This window comes from Pempheris klunzingeri, chromosome 17, assembly GCF_042242105.1.
Source record: "Pempheris klunzingeri isolate RE-2024b chromosome 17, fPemKlu1.hap1, whole genome shotgun sequence".
Classification (NCBI taxonomy): domain Eukaryota; kingdom Metazoa; phylum Chordata; class Actinopteri; order Acropomatiformes; family Pempheridae; genus Pempheris; species Pempheris klunzingeri.
Genome location: NC_092028.1, coordinates 22,095,674 through 22,118,630, shown reverse-complemented (window position 1 = coordinate 22,118,630; position 22,957 = coordinate 22,095,674). Strand labels below are relative to the sequence as shown.

General features: G+C 43.9%; 2 protein-coding genes across 2 annotated transcripts; one reads left to right on the top strand and one right to left on the bottom strand.

Moving 5' to 3' along the window:
- Window positions 1–3,623: 3,623 nt before the first annotated feature.
- rprml (reprimo-like) lies at window positions 3,624–3,959 on the bottom strand. Its single transcript, XM_070848660.1, has one exon. It carries the CDS (start codon window positions 3,957–3,959, stop codon window positions 3,624–3,626), a length of 336 nt encoding a protein of 111 aa, XP_070704761.1.
- A 6,190-nt stretch (window positions 3,960–10,149) lies between these two features.
- Window positions 10,150–20,439, top strand: itgb3a (integrin beta 3a). Its single transcript, XM_070847673.1, has 15 exons — window positions 10,150–10,422; window positions 11,290–11,375; window positions 11,701–11,905; window positions 12,805–13,057; window positions 13,206–13,368; window positions 13,489–13,650; window positions 13,769–13,864; window positions 14,101–14,190; window positions 14,280–14,414; window positions 14,496–14,925; window positions 18,089–18,311; window positions 19,137–19,237; window positions 19,460–19,579; window positions 19,882–20,048; window positions 20,199–20,439. Exons 1-15 carry the CDS (start codon window positions 10,356–10,358, stop codon window positions 20,262–20,264), a joined length of 2,364 nt encoding a protein of 787 aa, XP_070703774.1. The 5' UTR covers window positions 10,150–10,355; the 3' UTR covers window positions 20,265–20,439.
- Window positions 20,440–22,957: the final 2,518 nt, after the last annotated feature.

Sequence of the window (22,957 nt, the reverse complement as noted above, 5' to 3'; positions counted from 1 at the left end):
GTGTTGCTCCTGCACTGCCACCGCAACATTAGCCTATTAATATCCCCTTCATGTGCTTATTATAATTAACTACATCTCAGCCTTTGCTGGTGGAATCTGACTCATCCTAACAACGGCTCCTCGTCCATAACAGAACAGCACTTGTCTTCCTTTTTAAAAAGGTTATTGCAGATCATTCAATCTCTAAAGAGAGGCACCGTAATTATCAATGTGTTTTTGATGTATTTTAACAGCACAAACAATATGAATCTAATAAACCAGGTCCTGTTTCGGGGCCTCTGTCAGTGTGGGCCCTCCGAATCATTCAGCCCCCCCATAACTGCACCCTTGCTTCCCCGTCTAACCTCACCTGACTGCAGGAGGCCATGTCTCACTCACTCTACAATATCTGTTTAAAATGAGTTTCAGGGTAAGAAGTTAATAACTGAACAATTAACCATCTTCTCTCCAAAGAAGAGCATCCATGGACACATGCGTGGCACTACATGCTGATTCTTTAGCATATGCTCAGCGGTGGCGGGCGAGAAACTAATAAGAACTTTATCTTCGGCGAGATGGTGAGTAATTTTAATTGACTTTCGGCCAAGTCAAGAGAAGAGGCTTTTGTGTAGGAACGTGTCAGAGGATTTTAAACTGCTCGTGCATCATGTTGGTCATGATATCCTGTTTTTAGAGTTTTTTTCAAATCCTGTTTCCTGAATGCTTTAAAGCAGAGATTTAGCAGCGCTCAGTGCTGATAGTAGCTGTGTGATGTTTGTTTAGTGCAGAATGAAGTGAAAGTTGGATGGTTTTGCTCATCCGAGTTCTGGTTCTGGTTCAGGGTCTGTTTCATTTGTTAATGCTAAACAAGTTGTTGTTCATGTAATGCTAATTCCTAGTGACCTATTAGTTCCACGATGACCAGTCCACAGTCAAAATACTAAGAAACATGCTGCACTTTAGCTGCTGCACACTAACAACCACTTTCCAGAGACTCCATAGGTTTAGTTTGAGCAGTTAATGAGTGCTTGTTAACATCTTAATATCAATCTAACCAGCTTTGTTTACACTGATCACAGATCTGCCAGCGAAGGATGCAGCCTTGCTGATACACTAGTGGGTGACACATCCATCCTGCCGCTGATGTTTTCAGGTTTGAGCAGCACCCCTGATAACAGCGCTCACTGTACACATCTATAAACCTCGCCATGACCCAGGGTCTCTGTCAGTGGCCCCCCCCAGGAATCATTCAGCCACCCCCATAACTGCACCCCTGCGCTCTAAACTCTGTGTCTAAATAGCTTTTCAAAATGAGTTTCAGAGTAAGAAGTTAATAACTGAACGATTAACTATCTTCTCTCCAAAAATAGCATGCGTGCTTCCAATTAGCTTTTTACTGGTGTGTGAGAGCAACACCAGAACAGTCTTATTTCTTTCTTTATTTCTCTGGCAGAAGAGGTGAGGCTTACAGAGCTCTCTTATAAATTGTCTTAATAACAGTTGCTCACAAAAATGATCGCATTCACTGCAGTGGCAAAAACTTAGCCTGACCTTTTAACCTCTTCTCTGCATGGATTCTGGTATACACAGTTTCTGTTTGAGTGAAATCACAGACCTGCTGTTCATCCAGATGCTTATAGTGTTCTGCTTCTAAACGGTAATATGATATTCAGGCTTTAGACATTAACAAGAATGAATAATCATTTCTGCTTTCATATCAACTGCTTTCTAATTAAAAGCAACAAGAACGCACTTCACATATGGGTTGTAATAGTTACCATATCCGCATGTTTAAAGTTCTCATTCGTTAGATATAATCATCTCACAGTTTTTACTGATCTGTGTTATTTTCCTGAGATGCTTTTGGCTGAGGCCAGAGCTTTCTGGTCTGTTGCTCCGCAGTGTCCTATGTGTGCACGTTGAATGGGAACATGTGTGGATGCATGGGTGTGTTTGTAAGGATTCATCTACCCCAGCTCTCCTAACAAGTACTGAAATAATAATGAGAACATTGGTTGCTTCTGTGTGGGGCACATGAGATAGTAAGGAGGAGGGGGTGCTGATCGAAATAGAGGTGAAATTGAACCAAAATGCTGAGCTGGATACAATGAAAACGTAATATCAGACACTTTCTGTGGGTTTTTTGTCTGTCTGAAATAGAAATAGTTGGGAACAGGTTTTATTTCTTGAGAAAGGGAAGAGGTGTGCAGACACTAAGGGGCAGCAGGACTAATGATGTCTTAAGACACAAAGACAGTTCATGCATGTCCCTGTACGTCCTCTTTGTGTGACATCCCTCTAAAGATCTTTTCCACACTCTGATGGCACAAAGGAAGAACATGAACCTCTTTGGTTGCCATACTCACACTCCTAAGGTGCAGTGGGGGCTGCTGGGACATTAAGGGTGAGTCTGAATGTTTCTTGATTGCAGCTGGTCTCTGCCTCTATATAAAGCTGCAATAAATGCCAGGCTGTTTTTACCGAGTGCTTAACTATTAAGTGTGGTTGTGCCATGTGACCTTACCACCATTTAAAACATCCTTTTCTGTGTAATTTCTGTTGCGTTTATAAGAAATGATCCTATTATATTTAGCGGTGCACTTACTATAGTGTTAATGTGATCACCTAATGCTTTCAGCACAAGTAAAAATCAGATCTGATTGGATGAGAAAGGAGAGATGGATCAGAGAACATCTCACAAAGTCTAATTGATTTGAGTTTAAAAGGCCTAGTGCATGAATCAATAAATATTCACCTCTAAGTTGAAAGTCTTAAATCCAATATTGGAATAAAAGATATCTCTGCAAACATAATTTCCTGAAACCTAATCTACCTATATATATATATATATATATATATATATATATATATATACGTTAATGTGTGAAACAACAGATGACAAAGATTAATTTGGCCATTTCAATCATTTAATTGCATGCTGCAATTTCAAGTTTTTGGTACAAAATAATTCATGCAGCATCAGTTCTGTCAAAAGTGCAAAACAGGTCCAAAAATCACTTTACAGAGCAGCGAGCATGCCAAACAGGACCAGAATCACTCCATAAAGCTGTTCATTTAAAAACGTGCAAGATTTCAGTATTTAGATTTCAGTGTTTTGTTTTTTTTTTTTACCAAACGAGACAAGAAAATACTTTGTATAGAGAATACCCACGCACAAATCCACCACGTCCACATAGTACACAGGCAGACGTGGCACTATAAGAATTCACAATCATGCTTTTTGACAGTTTTAAAAATCTTCACTTACAATCATTTCAGGTTTTTACAAAGAATAGAATTACTGAACAAAAAATGAGGTAACAGCTTGTAAACATTTTCGTTACTTTGTTCAAGTTGGCAATATTAAATTCACTCAAAAGATTCAACAGATCGGCTCACGTGTAAACAATAGCCTGTGTTTTACGCACAAACTTTACGCACAAACATTGGTCGCTGGACTACTTTCCTGTAGTCGTTTTCGGAAGGAAATGTGAATTTTTTGCATATCTTTCCTCACTAGGACACAGAGAGAGATCTTTGAGAAGTACATGCAGGTGTAGATCTGGACCTGCGCTGGGAAACGCGCACCACATCCTCACACAGGATCTCCGCTCCAGTTCTCCACAGTACCTGCTCTGCGTGCTCTAGCTGAGCCCGATCATGACCGTCTCCACGTCTTTGGAGGGTCTCCGGTCCTTCACCAGGAAGTTAATCATGCTCTCCGACTTGATCATCAAGTTGCACCCGAGGAAAAATATACCGAACACGACGGTGAGCGACAACACGCACAGCACCGCGATCTGCACCACACGCATGACGAAGAGTTTGCGCTCGTCTTGCACCAGAACCAGGGACCCCCCTCCGTCGCCGGTCACCACGTTCTCGGTGCCATTGCCGGAGTACGTCGCCAGAGTGCCGGCGAGGGTCTGGCTCCCGTTAAAGAGCGCGTCCTGGGTCACGTCGAAGAAGGAGACGTTCATGTTTCCTTGCGGGTTGTCAGCAAATAGACACGCGACTCCACTTGGTAGGCACACAGTCTCACCACAAAATCTGGACCACGATCAACAGTTTGCGTCATGTGACTTTTCAGACAATAATAAAGAGGGAGAAAGCGAGAATATGACGAGTTTTATGGTCCAAGTCTACTGGCAAACATCGAGTTCTGCCACAGCCTCAGTGCGTAATGACCACATCCACACCACCGGACCGTCGCTGCAGCCAAACAGTGTCGCATCAGGTGCAGCCAAAAGTAAGTTTCTTCAACTCAAAGTCCATGTTTTCATGACTTTTCGGGAGTCTTCTTCTTCTTCTTCTTCTGTAATACGAGGCAGTCCCTTTGCGCCCGTGGTCGCCTGCGAGCGCTTCTTTTGTGCCAAGTCTCTGGTGCGTTTTAAAGTGATGATGAGTTCCCCGTGGACCACACCACCACTCCTCACCAGGGGAGGTAGTCAGATGGCCTCAGATAATGCGCTGCTCCTCTGATGAACAAAAGGAGAAATGAATACATCTCAATTTGGTCTTAATCTGGCATCCTTCTACTAATTATTTTAGTTTTACAACTGCACTCAGATGGTGGCGTGAATAACTGCCCCAGGAGTCAAATTAAATCTATCGGATGAGAATTTCACACTAGATGCACGTTTTACTCCCTCAGATTTATTTTGCCAAAAAACATCCTCACCAAGTGAATGTATTCAGACAAGTGGTGCTTCCTGTTGGTCTCCTAATGGAAGCAGACTGGTTTTAGAGAATGAGTGAGGCTAAATGACTCATAAACATGAACATCTTGAGGTGTGCTGAAACTGAAACTCTCATTTACGCACATCAATACTGCCTGAAAGCCTCACCAATATTGATTCAGACATACATTAACTTTGAGCGCTTCTCATGAAGGTGTTGAAAAATCATTTTAAAACATGAAAACATTCAGTTCAATTAGAATCAGAATGAGCAGCAGATCTTTGTGTACTTTGAGAGGTATTTATAGAGTTTAATGTCCTTTGCTGAGGAGGCTGTCAGAGAGGGAGACCCAAGGGGACAGCGAGCTATGACTTAGAAATGAAGACATGAATTAATAAACTACGACTGAAGCATGGCAAATATTTATCAGACATATTGGCCTGCCTCCACTGTGCCTGCTGTTACCTTATGGGCAGCAGCTGAGATGAAACCCCTGGAAAGCCGACGTTTTTCTGCTTTTATTGGAACGTGTTATTCATAAACATCACTTAGTGTTTCAGGTGTTGTGTGTAACTGTTGCAGCTGCCTGGGACACCATCTTACTGAGGTGCAGGTGAAGCTGCGGCAACCTGAGCCGTGAAGGAACAGGAAAGCATGTCTGCAGCTAAATATCACATTTCATGAATTGAAAATTGAAGTTTGAAATCATTATTGATTCTTCTTCTATCTATAATGTAATTCTCCCTCATCGCACACCTCTCTCTGCATCCATAATGTGGGGTTTCATTTTATCAGCTCCGTGCCGTATTGACAGGCTGCATTTATATTAGTAAGTACACACGATGTGGTGTTTGGCCTGAGTTACCTTTTGTTACTGGTCCACATTGCCCAATAACACACCATTATTTGACTCTAAGTAGTCATAATGTCATTCAGCCTGTAATGTAAGATAACCAGTGACTTTATCATTAGATTACTGTTAAATATTTCAGATCATTTCCATCCATACATGAGAGTAGTTTGTAAATGATGCCTCCTCCCCTTGTTCTGATGACTGTGAGCAGGTTTCTACTGGACTTCACACAGATTATTACCTGATTAATGGATAACACTTCCATGAGAGTCCAGTTTGTGCTGCAGGAAAATAATCCGACATCTAATCTGATGTGATTTTCTAATGTCATTCGTGGCTTGAAATTTCAAACACTTAAAATTCATGAAAATATCCGAGCAGGTTTTTATAGAAATGTAACTGCTGTGAGGACAAAAGAACCTTAAAATCACTGAGATGAGGTGATATAACCAAATTAGAAGCTACATCAGCTGGCTGGGCACCACTTTAACATTTATTATCTAATTACATTGCCAAAGGATTACAGCTGCTGTAACTCCCCCCAAAATGCTGATATAATGTAATTATACTGTAAAGAAACACACTCAAATGCTCCTTTGAAGACAGAGAAACCGTCTTTTTCCCATTTTATCATAATATATCACCACCGTGTGACGTGACATTGAACAGTTGCAGGGATCAGTTTCCACAGGTTAATAAAAAAAACTGCCCAAGACGCGTCTGCAGAGTCTGTCAAATTAATCTGCTGTTTGTCTAAAAACAAAGGCCGTGAAATTCAATTTGGGATGCTCCTGATGTCTGGGTAAGCAGCTTTCAGCCACCAGCTGACAAGCGTGTGTACAAACAATGATTAGCTCCATCCACAAATACCCCTCATAAGCCTGGAGGTGGTTTAAGCTCACATGATGTATTAGTGGCTGTTAACGGGAGGACAAGGAATGTTTTCATTTAGCATATGCATGTACAATAAGATCAATTAATCTCATTAGCCTTCGTATTTGGTTGCTGCAAATTAATTGGCGGCATGTAAATCAATGCTGCGCAAATTAGATCCTGTTCTTTTACTGGTTGCGGTGTGAGTGTGGAAAGTAGCTACACTTCATCTCTCTGTCAATATACAAATCCTCTGCTACAGTTACAACCTACCAACTACAAAACTTCAAAGAATTTACAAATGAGGAGTAAAGTCGAGGACTTCGCAGAACATGTTGCTCTTTTGAACCAATAATCAGAATTTATCACGTCACTGTGAAGTTTTTTCTTTCAGAGCTTCATGAACGGAGGAACTTGTTGCTGTTTTCTGACTTTAAAACTCTTCCTGGATCATCAGACTGAGGATTTGCTGCACATTTCACCGGTGTACTTGGTCACATATGTTTCTAACTAGTGCTTATTGTTAGTATAACTGGATATGACGATATATTCATATGAGGACGCATATAGACATGAATGTGAGTGTCTGACTTGTTCCTAAGCAACAGTAGACCTGTGAGCCCAGTGACAGATGGTTGGTGAAGTTATTTTGGTTTAGAGGAGGAGGAAAGGGAGGGAGCGATGAGGTGCCTGGACGGAGGAGAGGGGGGGAAACATTTCCACTTAACATGAGGGAATTGGCAGCCTAGCAACACAAACTAAGTGAAGACATCCTTAGCAACAAGGAGGTGGCGTGTGACCCCACCCTCCTCCCCTCCCGCTCCTCACCCCTACATCCTCTTTGTTTGTGGCGCTGCCTCAAAATGGACACACCCTTTGAAGCCCCCCCCCGGGGGGGAGCACACCTTCCTCACGACTTCCCTCTTTTCAATTAACAGACTCCTCCCTCCTGTGACGGCCTTCTAGAGGACGCCGCTGGGAGCCGGAGGGAGAGCACGTGTGCAATTAAATGCCACCAAGGTGAGTAAAGTGAGCATTAAAACAGTGCGTTTGGCATTTTGAACGTAGATAAACCAAGTGTCACGAGACGCAGCAGAGGGCCATGCTTCCATCTCGAGGGGTTTGCCACCTTTGGGAGTCATAATCACGTAGAGGTAAACACAGTCATCATAATGACACACTGATACAGAGTGCAGGGGAGCAGCACCATAGTGGAGCGCTGCCCCACATCAACCCCACACGAAGAAACCATCAGCCATTAAAGTTATTTTGAGGAGATAATGACTTCATTGCTTTGATTTACAGGGAGATATCTGACTGTGTGTGTGTGTGTGTGTGTTCCTAGTGCATCTACTGCAGCCTGTCTGTCTGCCTGTCTGTCTGTCTGTCTGTTTGATTGGCTGCAGAAAATCAGTTTGTTTCAGAGCCGTTTTCATGGATCTAACTGAAGGGATTCCTGCCGTCTCTCCAGTGCAGACATGTCATGTACTCCACCAGCCGCTACCCATTAACCTAATTTCCATTTAGACACATCTCCACACCTCCGTAACACAGGCTACCTTTGTTCTTCCAACTTCTCTCTCCCCAACTGTCTCTTATATCTAACAGCGGGGTGCGTTAGTCTTCCAACTGTTCTCAAGTCTGGAAACAAAAACACAAGAGCAGAGGTGCCCTCGTGCACCCGCTTCTCTTTCTCCATCCTCCATATGCCCCCAGTTGTGCTGTCATTCCCTTGAGAGGGAAATGTAAGCTGCATATCCAGAGGAGGAGGAGGAGGAGGAGGAGGAGGAGGCAGATCAGATAGCAAAGCATCACAACACAAACACACATTGTCCCTTGTCAGCGAGTGTGGGGCACATTTCAGCCTGCCAAGCGTTCACATGAGAAAAACTCATATCCCCCCCACTTGACCCTCCCACTCGCCAGTTAACCCGGCGAAGCGGGAGAGGGTAAGCTGGTTGTGGTTATCCAAACACTGATTTTGTCTGAGAGCGATTGCGTTTTGATATTGGCTCTGTGCGACGGCGCTCTCAGACTCAGTGAAAAGCTTAAAGGGCTCCAGATAGATCTGTAACTCAGGTCAGGACCCCTCCATCCCCCGCTCCTCCTCCGGCCCCCCCGCTCACGTCTTGTTCAGTCTTAATTGGCTGCCATCTGACCCATTCTCTGGCTTTTTACTCAGGACAACTGGGGCTACGCTCTTCCCGAAGTACCCTTCATCTGTGGGGGTGGTCGCCACACAAGGCTTTGGTGCCAATAGATCCAAATCAGTCAATACTGAATAGGGGGTTTGATTAGCCAGTGTATTACCTGCTCCATCCACCCACTCTGAGAGCTTAATGCCAGCAGAACAGTTGCCTATTATAGCTTTTCTACTTATTTCTCCATTTCTGTCATTTCTTATGGCGGTAATTCTTGGACACGGGTGGCAGTAACTTAGCAACCAGCCTGAGAATAAGAGCAGGACACAGGGATAAAGATTCAATAAATGGACAAGTGCAGAGATAAGAAGCATTGTCTGCTTCGACAAGCCCCACCACACACACACACACACACACACACACACACACACACACACACACACACACACACACACACACACACACACACACACACACACACACACCCTTCCAAAAGTTCATTTCTCGTTTCATCACATTTTCTGCCTCATTTTATTTATTTTTATTTTTTTCCCTCCCTTGTTTTCGAAGCTGGCACATTTCCGTGTGCTCCATCGTTCAGCAGAATAGGAGGAGGTTTAATGTGGAGGCACTTATCAGATTCATGAATTTAGCGAGGAGAGCTCGGCTAGACTGTTTTCAGGGAATGCATAATACGCAGCAATAGCTTTTGGCAAAGTCGGCCTCGAAACAGGAGAATGAAGAGACGACTGCTGATCACAGTGTGTGGACTCCATGCCTGTTCACTCGGGTGCTGTGTTTTCCCACTAGGGGTCCTTCTACCACCACTCCTCAACCAGTTGGCCACTTCACATGTTAAAGGTGATTCCTCACTCTGAGCCCAGAGTCCAAAGTGTATAATCAGAGTTTCATGGCAGATTTTCCAGTTTTGTTTTACACCACATGCACATTTTGTGCAGCTTATGTGTTAACTGTAACATGCTGGACTCGTTTCAGTCCAGTAGAGGGCAGGGGGAACATTTTAGATTTAACAGGATCCAGCTCACTTTAAAGAGATGTATAACTGTAGTATGAACTTTATGCAGAGCAACAACTCACCACCTGCACACTTATTATCCCCTGCACTTCTATATTTCTAATCGATTCAAGCTTATAGATGAAAGAATAACAGTTCAGCTCAGTGAGGAGGGAGGTGTTAGCCTGAAAAGGTGATCATGTGTGGATGCAAATGGCTTCGTGACACATAATCTATTAATTCATCTGTGTTTATATAATAGATCTTTTTCACTGTGACACAGCCTTCACAACTTTATATCATGTAATGAAACAAATAAACTTCAGCTGATGAAAGAGGCTTCTTTCAGTGTTTTAAACTGATGTGATGATAGCTGTCCACATGCTGGTGAGACAACAGTCACAGGCTTCTCACCTGGGCTGATTTCAAAAGTCAGATGAAGCCTGCTCAGGTGTGTTCAGTGAAGAAGTGATGTTCCCAGGCTGAGAGCAGCTCTGTCCCCTCTACATGGCGAACTTTATCCGAGAGACGAGTGTGAGCTTGTAGCAGAGAGGCTGCTCTCAGCTGGGGGGGGGCAGGGGGGGGGAGCTGTGACCCGACGGGCTGTGAGTCAAGACAAGAATGAGGAAAGGAGTGAACCAGAGAACACGGAGAACACAGAGGACACGGACAAGCCAGAGGACCCAGAGAACATAGAGAACCAGGAGAACATAGAGAACCAGGAGAATATAGACAAGCCAGAGGACCCAGAGAACCAGGAGAACCAGGAGAACCCAGAGAACCCAGAGCAGTCAGCCTCCGGTGCCCTGCAGCCATGGGAGCCCCCGCAGACCGTCTGCTGACTCTGTTTCTCTGTTTGTCGTCGCTTTCACACGTTTTCGGTAAGTTTTTTTTTTTTTTCATCACTTGTGCAACTTCTAAAAGTCCCACCTGCCCCCCTGCTCCTCCTGCCCCCCCCTGCTCCACCTGTCCTCCTGTCCTCCTGACGGTGCTCCTTGTAAAGCATCTCTCGGTCGGTTCCTCACTGCTGGCTGTGTTTGAGCTGCTCCGCTGCAGCTGGAGCCTCTTTTCCTTATAAGGGAGTAAAAACTGTGATGTGTTTCCCACAGTGAGGGACCAGGGGTCCTCCACAGCCCCCCCGGCCCCCCCAGCACCAACGCTCATTGTTTCACCTTCCTTAATTAACTCCTAAACCAACAGATGGATGCATCATCTATGAAAGACCACAGCTTCAGACTTATCTAGGAGAAAAACCAGTCTGTGCTGCTGTCCTATCAATCCATCAGTGTTACTTCATCAGTCCCTTCAGTCACTCAGGAGTCATATTAAATCTGTTTCTTGCATTTTGTCTGAAAGCTATTGTCATGCACATTTATCCTTATAACTGTTAACAGAGGTGGACTTGTGTGTGTGTGTGTGTGTGTGTTTAACTCCAGCGAGCCACACCCGTGAGCAGGGCTTGATAAGGAACAGAAAAGGGTTTGGAATTAATGTATTTGTTGAGAATGAGACCTTCGCAGCGATTCAGATGAGACTGATAACACAGAAAAAGGATTAGCGTCATTAATCTCCTGTGTGAACTGCACTGAGGCTTCATGAGGATCTGCTGTGAAACACTGGGGTCTGAACTGTGTGCTGTGTGTTTCAGACATGTGCTCAGTGTTTTCCACTTACTGTGTGTGTGTGTCATCTTAACTCAAAGTGTAAAGAAGGGTAGTTTTATCCCTCTGTCGGTGTGATTATCACAGGTTCCAACATCTGCACATCACGAGGAGTCACTACTTGTCAGCAGTGCCTGGCTGTCCACCCTAGCTGTGCATGGTGCTCCCAGGAGGTAAAAACACCAGCTGCACACATGCACACAGTGTGTACTCTCCCTCCCATTCACCACTCAGCGCAGCAAGTTAGAACAGATACCCTGTTTCCCAACAGCATTCTTCTTGTTGTCGTCCTCTGATGTTTCTTCAACATGTTGATACACTGAAGCTTCTGGACTGATGAAACTAACAATAAGAGGAAAACGGCTGCTGGGCGTCTGAACCTGAATCTATCGATAAATGAGCATCATCTCATTAACGCAAACCTAAAAAGCTCTTTCTTTACTTGATTTCCTTTCATGTAATGCTACTTTATGAACCAGTCAGATGTGGTTGTTTCAGGAGTTTGGGAGAGGGGGATCCAGCGTGTCCCGCTGCGACCTGAAGCAGAACCTGCTGGATGAAGGGTGCAGCGCGGCGGCTCTGGAGTTTCCCTCCAGCTCCCTGACTACTCAGGAGGACAAACCGCTTAGTGACAAGGCCTCAGGGACGTCTGACGATGTCACTCAGATAAGGCCACAGAAAATCCATATGACGCTAAGACCAGGTACTTTAACGCCCTATGAAGATGTAAGACCAGATGCTAAAAACCCTACAAGACTAGATGCACACATCTTTAACAGAGTAATGTCTTTAATATTTTACTATTGTTTGATATTTAAAGGATTAAACCTGGGCCCTATTTCTACATTTAGGATTTAAAATGAGTGGTACTTTTGGAAGTCTCAGCTGAGAATGTAACCCTTCAGGGTTTGAAGTGTCTGACAACACTGTGGAAAGGATCCACAGATAGACCTGTAAGATCCTTTTTGTTTAATCAGAAACAGCGGTTACATTGCTTGGTTCAAAGTCACCAGACTCCATTGACAAAAGCAGTCATTTTACCTCACAGAACTTGGGAGTTGCTTGTCTACCACTGCCTTGATCATTTCGATTGTTTGCCACATAAGTCTTGTGTTGGATCCAAACTAACCCTTTAAAAGACCAAAGTGGCACAACACCACAAACAAACTAACCGATTGAGACAGTGTTCGACCAGCAATTACCATGTAAGATTAATGGTTTTATCAATGGAGTTCAACCAAGAGGTAGAACAGTTATTTCTGGTTAAGTAATAATCTTACTGGACTATCTCTGCAGGGATCATTTCCATAATGTTTTAGCGGACGCACTTTGAGTCGGCGCTACTGCCTTGAAAGATTGCATAACAGCCATTGCAGCTTGTTCTTTGCCCGCTCTCAGCTGCTGGCAGAAGTGAAAGTTTTTGTACCTACTTTCATTTCAATGGTAAATATATAGAAATGGGGCCCAGGGTTAAAAGTACCAAGATTATCTTTTAATCTTTTTCACTTGAAAGACAAAAATAGGTTTTAGGACACCAGCTGATGTCGTTCAGTTTATCGCTGACTCCTCCGTCTCTGAGGCCCTCTGCTCTTTCCCTCCGAGGTGAAACCAAGCGGTTCTCTGTGTCAGTGAAACAAGTGGAGGATTACCCAGTGGACCTCTACTATCTGATGGATCTTTCGTTTTCAATGAAGGATGACTTGGCTCGTCTTCGCACCTTGGGCAGTGAGCTGGCCGTGACCATGGGTCACACCACGAGCAACCTACGCATGGGGTTTGGAGCCTTTGTGGACAAGACTATGTCCCCTTACATGTACATCTATCCTCCAAAGGCAGTGGAAAACCCTTGCTTTGGGTAGGTTACTGTTGGCATCACATCTGAGGAGGAGAAGGAGCTGAGGTGAAGATATTCTGAGAAGTCGGCTTGTGTGTAACTACTTCAAATTCATTGTTCTCCCTCAGTGATTTCTTCTCCCCTTTTTTCACCTTGTCAATATATACAGAATTGGTGAGACGTGCCAGGCTCAGTTCGGGTTCAAGCATGTGCTGTCACTGACGGAGAAGGTAGCTCGCTTCACTGAGGAGGTGGAGAAACAGCAGGTGTCTAGAAATAGAGATGCTCCAGAGGGTGGATTTGATGCTGTCATGCAGGCTGTGGTGTGTAAGGTATGGAAGTGTTGTCACACACAGATCCACACACTCGTGCTCTCTGAACAGTGTGTATGCATACTGCGTACTAGTTTGTCCTTTACTTGTCATATTCATTTCTGCGACCATCATCACTAGGACAAGATTGGCTGGCGTCCAGACGCCTCTCACCTTTTGGTATTCACCACTGATGCCAAAACTCACATCGCTCTGGATGGACGTATAGCTGGAATTGTCCAGCCCAACGATGGACTATGTCACCTCGATGATGACAACATTTACAACAAATCAACTGTGCTGGTAAAGGCAGAAATTCAAAGCAATCAGTAAATAGTGTACTTTATTTTTAATAGTATTTGCGGAGCTGTTGGACAGAACCTGCTGCCACTGAAAACCATTTTCTCCCCGTGTCTTCCAGGACTACCCCTCCTTGGCGCTCCTGACGGACAGAATGTCTGAAAACAACATAAATTTAATTTTTGCTGTGACCAGCTATGTGGTGCCGCTCTACCAGGTAAAAAAAAAAAGAGTGGAAGAAAGAGTGTCTTTATCTGCAGAGGCCCTGCTGCCCCCTCCCTGTATTTTCTTATTCTGCTGTGTTCAGGACATTTCTAGGTATCAGCCTTTGTGCAGTGTGTTGTTGTGCTGTGCTGTGTTTCCAAACTGCAACTGAGATCATTCTATCTTTAAGTTATTCCCTCAAGATTCTGTGAAAAGCACAAAATCTCACTGCCATGTCTGTCTTCCCAGGAGTACAGTCAGCTGATCCCAGGCACAACTGTGGGAACTCTGTCCGACGACTCTGGGAATGTTATTCAGCTAATTGTGGATGCTTATAAGGTCAGAATTTCCTAAACTCAGCACAATAAGTGGAGCACGAATATTGATGTACTAATGTAACGTCTGATAAATAACTTCATGTTGAACAGAAAATCCGCTCTAAAGTGGAGCTGGAGCTACTGGGAGTCCCGAAGGAGCTGAATCTCCAGTTCAATGCCACTTGCCTAAATGGAGAGGTCATCCGTGGAGTCCAGTCCTGCTCTGGCCTCAAAATTGGTGACACAGTACGTATCATTTGAGATGCTGACATTCACATGTGGTGTCTCCACACACAGATTGTCACAGAGATGTTTCCTCCTCTTTAGGTGTCATTCAGCGTGGACGCTCAGCTGCGAGGTTGCCCCAAAGAGAAGAGCGGCACTTTTACCATCAAACCCCGGGGCTTCAGGGACTCCCTGGAGGTGACGGTGGATTTTGCCTGCAGCTGCGACTGTGAGGGAAAGGCCGAAGCAAACAGCTCCCTCTGTAGCAACGGCAACGGGACCTACGAGTGCGGCGTGTGCCAGTGTCACCAGGGTCGTCTGGGCCCGCGGTGTGAGTGTTCAGTGGAGGACTACAGTCCGTCTGATGATGTCAACTGCATCTTGAAGCCGGGGAGCCCAATCTGCAGCGGGAGAGGCGACTGTTTGTGCGGACTGTGCTCCTGCCATGCAAATGAGTTTGGTCTGGTGTGGGGCAAATACTGCCAATGTGACGACTTCAACTGCTTACGCTTCAAAGGGGAGCTGTGCTCTGGTGAGTAGGAACACTTCCAGGTGTCACCATCAGTGTTGGCGTTGGTCAATCAGCATCATTGTGCCACAAAGGAAACGAGGAAGTGACGGGGTGGAGGTGTTAAACACATGATACTGAGCAAAATTGAAAAAGCTGTTGTTGAAAATAAGGCCAACGTGTGTAGACTGCATACCATCCCTCCGATCTTTGCAGTGGCTCCTGGTCTTTGAGACATTTAGAGCAACAGCTGTGATGTAAGAGGGTTTATTCACCCAAATGACAAACCTCTCTAGCATCTAGCCGTGCAGATAGCTCTGTGAGCATGTCGCCATGCTGGTGCTCAAAGCACACCATGTATGGGCAGAAGAATGTCATTCACACAACATCATGATACTAAGGAAGTTTGTGCTCAGGGGCCCATCGTCTCATAATCCACCCGACGTGGTGCATGGTTGTATTCTTGTTTAAATGTAATTTTTCATTACTATGAGAGCACCACAAACTAAAGGCCATTTACCTCCATTGAATCAGGTGGATGAAAATGTCATAACGTGGGCACATCCAACCAAAACCATCTGCATGGCTAGATGTCACTAAAGTAAGTGAGAAAACATGTTTATCTGGGTGAGTCTGGATGAAGGAACCCTTTATGTCAGTGTTAGCAGGAAAGATGACGCTGCCGTTCCCTTCTTCTTCCCTGCTCTGAGGCCTCATCTCACTCTACTGGAACGTACTCTGCTTGTTTCCAGTCACTCCGTCTGTAAACACACCTCTGTCAGTTTACATAGTTCTCTGTTACTAAGCTTGACAAATCAAAAATCTGCAGCCTTTTTAAAGCCGGCGTGCAATTATTCTGACAGTCTGTGCTCGCTTGTAAAGGACATGTAAATAACTGCATAATTTAGCTGCCAAGCACGAACAGTACTGCTTACAAGTGACTGACCCTGTAAACTGTGTGTGTTAGTTCTTACCACTCGCAGCAGCAGTGTGGCATGATGGTCACTCCCTATTACAAGTCTGCACTGCTCAGTGCAGTTACTCAATCACAGTGATAAAACTTTAATAGGCTTTGTCATTGCGTAATTTAATGTAATAGCACTTTGAGTGTGTGATTGTAAGGAGGGGGATGAGCAGTAGCAGAGTAGGGAAATGCTCTTTTATCTTTCAGTCCAGATATATCAGCCACTGCGACGGATATCAATAGTTCTTTTTTTAAATCGGTCTCTAATCTTATGCTACCAAAGGTATGGGAGTGCAGAAAGAAACTGCTGGTTGCACTTTTAATATAAAATGATGTACCTACTAGTCATTTCAACCATGATGAAGTTACATTCAGCTCCACAGGATTGGATTCTGGTCTCTAGTGAACAGAAATGAAAAGTTCAAAGTCAAGAAATAAATGGAAAAATATACTTGATACAGCCTCAGAGTGCTTCAAGTTCAAATGTCACCATCCAAAACTCCAAAATTGGGTGTGTTGGCAAGATGAAATCTTCCTGGAATATATATATATGGTATATAGGGAGGGAGGTTGTTTTTCTGAGGAGCAGGTATTGAGGCATTTAGGGATGGCACTCAGGGCTTGGATGCAGACACCCACCCAATCCGCCTACACACAGACAAAGCCATAAACGGTGTAAGACAGTCCACACGGCTCAGTTTGCGACCGCTAAGTTGCTGCGTCTCAGTAGAGTCGTGATGTAACTGTCTTTAAAGAGCGAGCGTCCCTCTGCCCCAGCTCAATTGGAGCTACTGCGACCCACGGATCCAGAGCGCTCCCTCTCTGCGGTGTTCCCTGTGGCTGTGTGTTTCTGCCTGTGCAGGGTCAGGGAGCAGGAGTCAGCAAGCATAGCCTCTGGGCCAATAAATACTAGTGAGGAGAGAACAGGAAAGTTTGCATTCTTCTGCTGGCAATTTGCCCGACGTTTTTTTTTCTCTCTCCAGTACATCTCTGCTCCCCCTGCACTTGATTCTGTTCTCTCTCTTCTGTAATGTTCTGTTATAGTGTTCTGTCTGAATCCCTGGTTTTGCTCTTTTATCATGGCCGTCATGTAAACCTCCTCTAAAGCCCAGGCATGTGATTAATGGGCAGGATTCCTGTGCAGCCTCACAGAGAGAGTAGGATGATGTCGACCTAAAAACTCCCTTTTATGTGTGTGAATCAACTTAACAACTAACTCCAGACTCTGAAAAGCATCCTCTGTTACTATGACAAAGTGAGCTTTAAATGTTTTTACTGGCCACACCAGCTTTGTCTTGTCTCGCCTGTTATCTTGTGGGCAGACTGAGAAAGATTACACAACGATTGCTTTGCTAAACATTGTATGTGAGGCTGTTAACCGTTAACCAGCTTTGAACACAATCCCGAAGAGAAGCTGTCGTTGAAAGAGACGACACTGGGGGATTGTTTCGTCACGTTTACAACAGTGGATGATTTGTTTTAAGCTCTGGATTTAGGAACCCTTGGACCCTCTGTGATATTTCATGACCAGTCACTCCCCCAGTCTGATCCAGCTGGGCCGTGACTCATTCACTCTTCGCTCTGAGTCATCGAGTGCCAAATCCTGTTTGCCTTCCTGCTAAGAACGCTGTGGTCTCTGGGGCTCAGTGTCAGTCTAACCTAGTTAAACGTGCTGATGTGGGGCGTCTCTCCGTAATCCAGGGAGAAAGACTCGCCTGCAGATCCTGTCAGCAAATGGCTGCGTCACTGTTACACTGATCCTGGAATGACCTGGCTTTTGTGTTTTTTCCTCTTCAGTACAGGGTGTGTGTGTGTGCCTGCCTGAGATGGGCAGTCATTAGTGTGTACTTTCACAATAGCACATTTCCTGCCTTTGTCAGATTAAGAGCGTAATGTATGCGCAATGTCTCTTGCTGAGAGAGGTTAGATTTAAGAAGAGTTTGTCACCACGTTATTGTGTTACTGGTGTAGTTTTAAAGAAAAGTGTTGTGTAAAGACGTAACAGAGCTTCAGACAAAGTGCACTAGTGCTCGTAATTAAAAGTAACCCTTAAAAGTAATTCTGCGTTTCCCACTTGGAGTACGACACAGTGTAGATTCACAGCCACGGCCTTAGCTTTAGCTTGGAATGAATATGATTCAACATATATGATTCAGTTTTAAAGAATAAATACTCTGAAGCAGTATGGTAGCATTGATACTTCCTCCTTTTTGATTCTCTCAGATCATGGGAAGTGTAACTGTGGGTTCTGCCAGTGTGAAGCTGGCTGGAAAGGAGAAAACTGTAACTGCACCACGCGCACGGACACCTGCATGTCCACCAACGACCTGCAGTGCAGCGGCCGCGGGAACTGTGAGTGTGGGGTTTGTCACTGCACTCAGCCCGGCGCCTACGGAGATACCTGTGAGAAATGCCCCACCTGTCCTGATTCCTGCACCATAAAAGAGTAAGTGTAAGATCAGATAAACCTCTATTCGTCCCACGTTGGGGACATTTGCAGCAGCAAAGAACAGGAACAACAGTGTAAAGATAAGTTAAACAACAGGTACAGGTATAACAAAGAGATGATGAATTATTGCACCAGTCAGAAAAACAGTGTTGCACAGACTTGATTGAGGAGAACATGTTGTATAAATGATACATCATTTTATGTAGTTATTGTTTGAACTGACAAAAAAACCACATCAAGACCTTAGACTACACCAGTTAATGAGAATGAACGTTGAAAGCTTGTCCTCATAGGTGCAGCTACATTTATGTTCTAGACAGAACAACCAAACTAAAGCCCTCACAGCTGTGGGACTAAAATCATTCCGTTTGTCCTGTGTGGAAAGGCCTTTGGGTTTTATTCCCTTCTGAATATTTCATGCATATACTGTGATATTAGTTTATGAGCCACCTCGTATTCATAGTTGACATCTTGGGCTGTGGGCTGTGCTAGAGTAAAGCTCAGAGAGAGTCTTCAGCAGGGAATTAGACTTGGACTGAGTTGGCTGGTTGCAGTCTGCAGTGCAAACCAGCACGATGGTCCCACATTCCAGGATAATAACTAACAAACTTCTCCCACTCACATTTCAAACAAGCTCAGGTGGTTTCATGTACAGCAGAGAAAGGCCAAACAGATTTCAACACTTCACAGTCTCACCTTGGTGTAGCTTTACTCACGAGTGTCTCTTTTAGTTTATCCACCGCTTGCATGTCAAACTGTGTGAGCATCAGCAGTGTGCACTGTGTACTGCACAGAGGTAACCATGTGGGACTCTGCTTGCAGGCATTGCATTGAGTGTAAGCACTTCAAAAGAGGACAGTACACCAAAGACAACAGCTGCAGTAGAATCTGCAAGGATGACATTGAGCTCGTGGATGAACTGGGTGAGAGCTCTTCCATCTTGATCTTAACCCTGATCTTAATGCTCACTGTTGTTATCCTGCTGCTGATCATATGAGCAGAGTGTTACTGAAAGCAGCTGGAGCCTTGATACATGCATTGTGATTAAAAGAAATAATGTGCACATATATATATATATACATAGGGATGATGTCATGTTCTGTCTGTAACCCTGTTTCTTCTTCTTCTTCTTCTTTATCCCACAGTTTTCCATGAAAGAAATGCGGTGAATTGCTCCTACAAAGATGAGAATGACTGTGTGGTGCGCTTCCAGTATTTTGAAGATAGAAGTGGCAAATCCATTCTGTTCATGATAAAAGAGCCAGGTACTGTGAGAGTGTGTGTGTGTGTGTGTGTATTAGACATTCGACCTGCCAGAGAACTGATCATCATAATTTAGGGAGACTATTAGGACAGAATAGTGTGTTCAGAGTCTGGCAGGCTCCGGCCGCAGGGGAACAGCGTGTGCATGCAGTAATATGTTATTTTCATCGACATGCTGTCACACCACAGAAACCCAGATAACAAGTGATGAAGCAGTGAATCATTCACACTCGGAGGGCTTCACTAGTGTGCTCCATTGCTTGTTAAACATCATGTGCTCTTATTGTGTCCCTGACCCCCTCAGAGTGTCCTCAGGGTCCAGACATCCTGGTGGCGCTCTTGTCGGTGGCCGGAGCTATTCTGCTACTGGGCCTTGTTGGCCTGCTCATCTGGAAGCTGCTGGTCACCATCCACGACCGCCGGGAGTTTGCCAAGTTTGAGGAGGAGAGGGCCAAAGCCAGATGGGATACGGTGAGAAATAATCCAGACACTAACTACACACATTAACAGCTTCTCTGCAAATACTAGAACTGAATATGGCTGAAGTCTAAACGTCTCCAGAAAGGTGGACGTCAGTGTGGGACTGAATTAAACAGCATTACCTCTGTTTTTACTTCCCAGGCTAACAATCCTTTGTATAAAGGAGCCACATCCACCTTCACCAATGTAGCATACCGAGGCAACTAACGACTAAATGCACTGAGGAAAAACTCAGGGGTCAACGACAGAAAAGGAATGTAGCAGCAGAGAAATGAGCAGGAAGAAGATCCTTTACACTGTCACATCACCGGCGACGGTATTGCTGTCAACAACACGGTGTAATAAATGTACATATTGTAAAAATAAGTCAAACTACTGTCCTCGATTTGGAAGTACTGTACATGCAATCCGACGGGAACTCACTACCAACTGCTGTACGCTGTCAGTTTACAGTAAAGGGAGCTGCTGCTGACGCTCTGTCACATTTAGGAGGCTCCTCTGCCGCCACAATATTTGTTTTTCTTTTTAAATTTCATGCCACAGGCATCATCATGATGTAACAGTAATCAGTCAGTTTAGAAAATAAGTGAATGAATGAGGTCCTCTTCAGTGTGTTTGATTTATTCTTCACATGTCATGTTTCTCAGAATGCAGCTGCAGCCTTTTTTTTAAAGTTTCCTTTTAACCAAATTGAAAAATGCGTGCAGGGTTTTCATGTCCACGACCAATTTGCTTTTTTGTAACAATGATTTAGAGCAGAATGCAGAACTCTGAGGGGTTACGTTTAAGTGTAAAAAGGTGTAAAAAGAGTAAAAGCCCTTAATACAGCCTCTAGGCTGGCTTGGTTTACAGTGATTGTTGTGGTCCGTATTGTTTTTCACTTTCCAGATGCTTCCACATGTGTCTTTCTCTCTGTATCACCTGCTTTTGTGTTTGTTTGGCTTTTTTATGGTTGAGTTTATTTGTAAAACTGTATGAAAACATGTTCATCTGTCCTGCCAATGCTGAACTGTTAATTGTTTGCCTTATTTCACCATCATTCTTTATTTGTGTACATAAGCAGATTTTTATTGGCCATACTGCCCTGTAACTGTCAGTACTGGTCTCTATATGGGAGAAAGGAGCACCGTGTGGGGGGGGGCACCATGGTGGAGCAGCTCCTGTCCTCTCTCAGGACATGGTCTGCAAGCTCATTGCATAGATGTCTGTTTTTTTGCACATGGCCGGGGCTTTGCTTTATTTTGTTGGACAGAGGGAAGCATAAAGATTCATCACACCTGACTTCACCTACTTTTGTGTGAGCACCTTTAAAGCTGCTCTCACCGTTTATTAAGAGCAGACTTATAAACGCCTGCAAGACAAAGTATTTGACATTCATATTTGAGATCCGAGGCCAAAAGTTGTTTGATATTTGTGCGTCCTATGTCACTGAAACAATCAAAGATTTGTTCTTCTTTAACCCTGGAGAACCCACGGGGTCAAATTTGGCCGCTGTTAATTGCTGCCACCCAAAATGAACAAACATAAAAAAAATTGTCAAATTTAACTTCAAAAACCCAGAGTGCCACTTCTGACCTCTGCATAGAGACACTTAGTGGATGAATATTGAACTGACATGAGCCAGAGTGGTAGTGACAAGATGACTGACCACATGCTGTTTCGTTGAGCTGGAAACCTTCCCAAACAAAATCGTCTTCTCAGCAAACCAGTGGTTGGTAAAATTGTGTATTTTTTGTTAATCTATTTAGTATTAGCTTGCAGAATGCCTAGAAGTACGTTTTATATTCTTTTTGGATAAATTAGCAACTCTGAGCTAGTTCAAAAAACAATGGGCCAAAAATGACCCTCTGGTTCTTTGAGTGACTTTGTAGATGGAGAATGGTGACAGTCCTGTATTTGGCTAAAGCCTTGAAATAAATTAATTTGTATAATATATTTTACTAAGTTACCTCGGTAGTACAGGGCCAGAGACTAATACTTATAATAACTATAATAATATAATAACTTATTACTTATTTTATATATAAATATATATAATAAGTAAATCGCCGTCGATGTGCTGTGTGCAAGGACCTCAAAACTGAAATGCACTGTGAAAAATGTGCAGTTCCTCTCTGCATCAACAAAAAAAGAAATTGTTTCAAAGATTACCACAATGTCTAGTGTGAGTTCCTCTCTCTAGCAGAACAGATTTTTTGATAAGAAAAGACCCATGGTGTTAGTTTTTTGGCCTTGTGTTCTTGTTTCCATTGGCCAAAGTGTGTTTGTACATTTGAAATCCAGTTCTAACATGCAAAAAAAAACATTGTTAAATGTAGCTGTGTGGTTAACTGATTATTTTCCTAAGTTTAAAATAGTTTGCATTGACAGTGTTTGTTATTGTGATTCTTTGAAATGATACACCTAAAGCCCAGTGGGTCAAATTTGACCCTAATCCTAAATTAGGGAATAAAGGGTTAAAATTGAAAAAGTGGATATGTTGGTGTTCAGTGAACTTATAGCAGTCATTTAATGCATAGTTCATAATTTTCCAAAGAAGAAAAGGGTTCTTGGGTTCTCCAGGGTTAATTCAGTCCACTAAGGTGTGGGTATCACTGCTTTTGCAAAATTGTTGTCAGCATGCAGGTGCAAGTATTTCCATTAACCACATTCTGTCTACATCAGGTCAGAATATTTCCTGTTTCATGCCAATGTGATCAAACCACAGCTGTTTTTGCACGTCTCTCACAGTCTAATCTGCTGCAGACAACAAACTTTGCACTGTCCCCCACATCCCACACCAGCCTGATGGTTCACCCACCGTGCGCTGTGTCAAGTTGTTTTTTATATTGTTTGTTGGGTCTTCAATTCATTGTGGAAATAAATTCAATTCAATTCAATTCAATTTATTTTGTATAGCC

What these genes read in the sequence shown, in the direction of transcription:
- rprml (XM_070848660.1), bottom strand. Translation starts at nt 3,959, where the DNA reads ATGAACGTCTCCTTCTTCGACGTGACCCAGGACGCGCTCTTTAACGGG.
- itgb3a (XM_070847673.1), top strand. Translation starts at nt 10,356, where the DNA reads ATGGGAGCCCCCGCAGACCGTCTGCTGACTCTGTTTCTCTGTTTGTCG. An exon ending in CCATATGACGCTAAGACCAG is followed by an intron (nt 11,906 to 12,804) that starts GTACTTTAACGC and finishes TTTCCCTCCGAG; the next exon opens with GTGAAACCAAGCGGTTCTCT. An exon ending in TAATTGTGGATGCTTATAAG is followed by an intron (nt 14,191 to 14,279) that starts GTCAGAATTTCC and finishes CATGTTGAACAG; the next exon opens with AAAATCCGCTCTAAAGTGGA.